Genomic DNA, 4,677 nt, shown 5'->3' on the forward strand with positions numbered 1-4,677 from the left:
TTGAAAATGGGGCTCAACATCTCCCTTACACAGTTGCTGTGAAGCATTAAAAAGTTAACACACGTAAGTGGACACAGTGCTTGAAAATGTCAGCTACTGCTATTAGCACACAAGCTTGCAGATAAGGCAGAGCTTTTACCCGCCTGCAGCACTCGCTGATCCCCCGACTTCCAGCCGCTGGGTCCCTGCCTGGCCACGCTCACCCGACCTACTGCTCACTCCACCCCCGGACTAAAGGGGGAGGCACAGCGGGAACGTTTATTTCTTTTCTTTTAGAATTTGCACCAAATGTCTTTGGTTATGAAAGATGCGTGAGGGAGAGGGCACACAAGCAGGCTGAAGGAGGGGAGGTGACTCACAGGCTTGCACTTCTCATGCACAGTGTCACAGAGATACACTTCACAGTGCAGGTAGACCAGGTCGTAGTTTCCTGCAAACCGGAACATCTGGACGGAAAATCGGCCCTGAGGGGACTCCCCGTTCTCCACCACTTGGATGGTTGAGTCCTGAGCGCGTGGACACCTGGGAGGGTTACCGCATATAGTGTGAGTGGTTAAGCAAAGCCTCTGGAGCCAGACTTCCTGGGTTCAAATATCGTTTCACCACCTGTCAGCTGTGTGACCTTGGGCAACTTACTCGATCTCTCTGTGTCTCGATTCCCCCATCTGTACACAGGGGATAGTAATTGCAGCCCACTTCATGAAACAGTTGTGTGGATTAAATTAATTTTTCCAAGTGCTTAGTATGTGGCCCATATATTTGATGCTAAAGCAAAAATGTCATCAGCACAGAGGTGAAACTACCCAAAAGTCAGCACTTTCTGATCTCCCAGGATATGGCACTCAAGAATCATTAGCTACTATGGGCTGTCTACTATGTGCACAGACCTCTGGGTTCTGAAGACCACAGACCAAACTGGAAAGTGTGTTCCCATCTGCATGCATGCACAGTTGTACCCGACACAGTCACGGAGAGAAACTCAAACAGCACATGCAGAGACTCGCACGTGTGCTGCGCTGGGTCAGGCTACACACCGAGACAGAAGCACACAGGTACGCCCCACACTTCCTCCTGTTTCTTTTTCAAAACTTTCCAAATTTTCCCCAGTTTGCTTGCTGTACTTTCAAACTCAGGAAAAATACGCTTAAAAATCCCTGCGCAGTAGCTATTATTTACCCTATTCCACGTATGAGAAAATGAATATCCAGAGAGATGAGCTGACTTGTGTCTCAGAGCTAAGACACGGCAAAGCCAAGATGTGAATGCAAATCTGTATGAAGCCCGCATCGAAATCACGCCAATATTTTCCAAATTTCGGTTCTTTTTTTCTTCATCTAGATACCATCTTTGTGAATGTTTTCCTGTGTGCTAACATTTGTATTCTTATTAACTAAATATTTTTCTTTAAATTCTCTTACTTTTTTTTTTTTACTGAAATACATGTATTTTCTAGAAGAATCTTTAAGTCATGACCACAAATGGCAAACCAGTATCACTCGCTATGGACAGAACACGACCATACAATGAGTGTAAGATAAACTAACAAGAGCTATGAAATGTTAGTCAGACACTGTGAACCGCAAAAGCCTCTGGAACAGCCTTCTGCTTGCTTTTTACTGCAAAGGAGATTCCAAATGACAGAGAGGTTTGAATATCTGATTAGCATTCAACTGCAGATGTCCGTTTATGTGACCAGGCGGGTCCTAAGAGAACTGGAACGGGAGCAGGTCACTGTCTCTAAGGGACGCTTTATCTGACTACGTTTGCAGTTTGCAAGTACCCATCTCCCTTCCCTGCTTTCTTCCTTCTGTGGCCTCTTTACCACTAACATACTGTGTGTTATCATGGCGTGGTTCGTAGTCACTGAATGCCTCTTAGTGAAAAGCAGCACACCTGTGTCCTCCCAGTGTCATCTGGCTCTTGGTTAACCACGCTCATGCCTCACTCCTCTGTTCCAGCTACCAGGCTGCCTGCCGCCCCGGGCTCGTCTTCCCACCGGGTTTCTTACCATTTTCTAAGTCATGGACCTCCTCGGCCCTCTGGTGAAGCCTGTGTATCCCTCCCTCCTCAAAAATAATGTTTTTAATGCATAAAATAAAAATATTTAAAAGATTATTAAAAACCAATTAAATTGAAGCACAATTCTCAAAATACTAAATCATTTGATATGATAATATACTTGCATATATATTATATATAAGCATACATTTACAAATATATATACATATTTGATAATGCATTAAAAAGGTCTAGTGGAAATTCTAGTTCTACAGTATCAGAAAATTACTGATGAACACAAATGGTTTCACGTGTGCTGCTAATACTTTGCAGTTTGTTGCCTACATTCATAGTGGATAGGAATATTACACTTCACAGCTGGAGACTAATGAATATAAATATGTACATTTTCCCCATCCAAGTCCAAAGACACTCCCTGAATTTCACCCACAGGCCCCCATGTAGAAACCTTGCCTCACCTGTCCTGGATGATGAAGTACTTCAGGGGGTCTGTGGCATTACTGCTGGGCGTGGCATAGCAGTTGGTCATCAACAGAGCAAAGCGGGACAGGTCACCCCCATCCAGCATGGTGCCCACGTAGAGAAAGGCCTCAGTGGACAGCACCACCGAGGAGCCTTCATAGGGATGCGTGTAGGCAGGGTTCTGGAAGAGCGCCATCCGTACGGTGAACGTGCCTGTCCCGCCCACACCGATGTTCAGGGAGCTGCAGGGGGAGAGGGGCTGGTGAGAGGACCAGGCTGAGCACATCTGCAGATGGGCCGCCCTGTCTGGTCTGCAGTCCTGGGCAGTCCGTGCAGTTCTTTGCGTTTCTATCCAATGGTAGGACTGCAGCCCAGCACCTGTTGCTTTGCAAACTGCAATACAGGTTCTGATTCGGTAGGTGGGGCTCAAGGTTCTGCATTTCTAACAAGTTCCCCAGGAGATGCTGATGCTACTGATCCACAGACCAGATCTCGAGTGACAAGCCCAGTCACTCACATGGGAGCACTTGCTGCCCCTGTAGCCTTCAAGATTAAACAAATTCCTGAAGGAATCACCTAGATTCCTTCTTTGGTCTCAACCCAGAATGAGTTAAAAGGGATGAGCTATTATGAGTCCTACACCTAATCAGAAGATCGGCTTTCATAAATGAGTTCTTTTAAACCACGTTGAAAACAGCCCCGTGATGTGGACTTCACTGGACAATCCTACAAAGGACATTGTAAGACTGATGTTGCATGAGATAAGGTACATGACAAATAGTAATATGGAAGTCCATTTTACAGGTGAGAACTGGGTGATCGGTTTGGACTGGGGCAAGATTTCCAAGTCAAAACAGAGAGACATCTGTGCACACGTGTGGCTCCCTGGAGCTTACCAGGCCTGGGACATGGCCACATTGCTCCAGGGCACTGCCTGGGCGGGTGATGCTCCAGCCAAGGCCTGCAGTGAGCAACCTTCTTCCTCCAGCTCAGCCATGCACCTGCATCGGTGCGCAGTGCCCTTTCCTGAGTCTGGCTGGTCTACAGAGCACATTACCATGGGCAAGCTTCAAAGTGAAGGTCATGGTGGAAGGGACGCTCTGGGCCTGATGTTTGAATCCAGCTCTACCTCTTACTAGACTTTGCAATTTCAGGCAAGTTACTCAAACTTCCCTGAGCCTCAATTTCCACATCACTGTAATGGGAATAATAACAATAACAACAACAATAATAATATTAATATCTACATCTCCTCGGGCTACTGTAGATTTCAATGAGATGTTCCATGTAGAGCATTTAACACAATGCCTGACATAGTAAGCTCTCGATAAATGCTAGCTACTATTACAACTATTGTTTTTTCCAGCATCAGTATCACATTGGCCTGTGATTCATCCTGTTCAAAGACTTTTGATTTTATTTAGCAACAGGAGCCTTTTAAAAAAATAATAATAAAACCTCATGTGGCACCCAGTATGGCTGGAACATTTCTGATTCACCCCGTAGCCACTCTCCAAGGAACATAATTTGTAAACCCCTCTTTAATCAAATTCCTTCAATTTGTGGAGAAGGAAGGAAACTGAGGTCCGAATCTGGAATATGATTTGCCCAAAGTCACATAGCAGACCTGGACTGAGACCCCCCGTTTCCCCCTGGTCCAACCACCCTGCTCCTCTGAAAAGTCAGAAGTGCTAATATTTATTCTGATCTGCAGAGCACTGCTGTCCTCCTCAGAAAGGCAGTACAAGTATTGCTAAGCCCATTTCACAGAGGAGAAGCCTGACACCCAGAGAGGGGCTACCAACTTCGAAAAGCTGTGACCGAGCCTGAATTTGAATCTGGGCTCCGGGATTCCTAACTGGGCTCCTCCACTGGGCAACCCTGCCTCCCTGCCCCCACACTGCACTCCCTATGGATGGCAATTGACAGGGAAGCCGAGGGCCTCGTGATTAAGGGGTCGTGGAGTTTAGCCATCCAGGGGTACTGGCGACCCTCTCTGGCCGCACCTGACCATCGGCTCCAGAGAAGTCTTCAGGCTGACTTTCATGTCCAAGGGGTAGGCGCACGCAAAATTGCAAGAATCATCCTCTTTATTTGAAGCAAACATTTATTAAGCACTTACTGTGTGCCAGTCACTGTCCTAATCACTCAGACTCATTAACTTATTTAATCCTCTCAACATCCCTATGGAGTAGG

At 46.4% G+C, this 4,677-nt stretch overlaps 1 protein-coding gene across 1 annotated transcript in view; it reads right to left on the reverse strand.

Moving 5' to 3' along the window:
• The window catches only part of UMOD (uromodulin), a 14,799-nt gene that overhangs the window by 3,871 nt on the left and 6,251 nt on the right, over window positions 1–4,677 (reverse strand). The window contains exons 6-7 of the mRNA XM_008594323.1: window positions 2,478–2,723; window positions 360–522 (exon numbers count right to left, since the gene is read on the reverse strand). Of these exons, the coding sequence (XP_008592545.1) occupies window positions 360–522; window positions 2,478–2,723 (409 nt within the window). The remainder of the gene's footprint in view (window positions 1–359; window positions 523–2,477; window positions 2,724–4,677) is intronic.

Source organism: Galeopterus variegatus, unplaced genomic scaffold (genome assembly GCF_000696425.1).
Source record: "Galeopterus variegatus unplaced genomic scaffold, G_variegatus-3.0.2 Scaffold10569, whole genome shotgun sequence".
In the NCBI taxonomy this organism is placed as follows: Eukaryota; Metazoa; Chordata; class Mammalia; order Dermoptera; family Cynocephalidae; genus Galeopterus; species Galeopterus variegatus.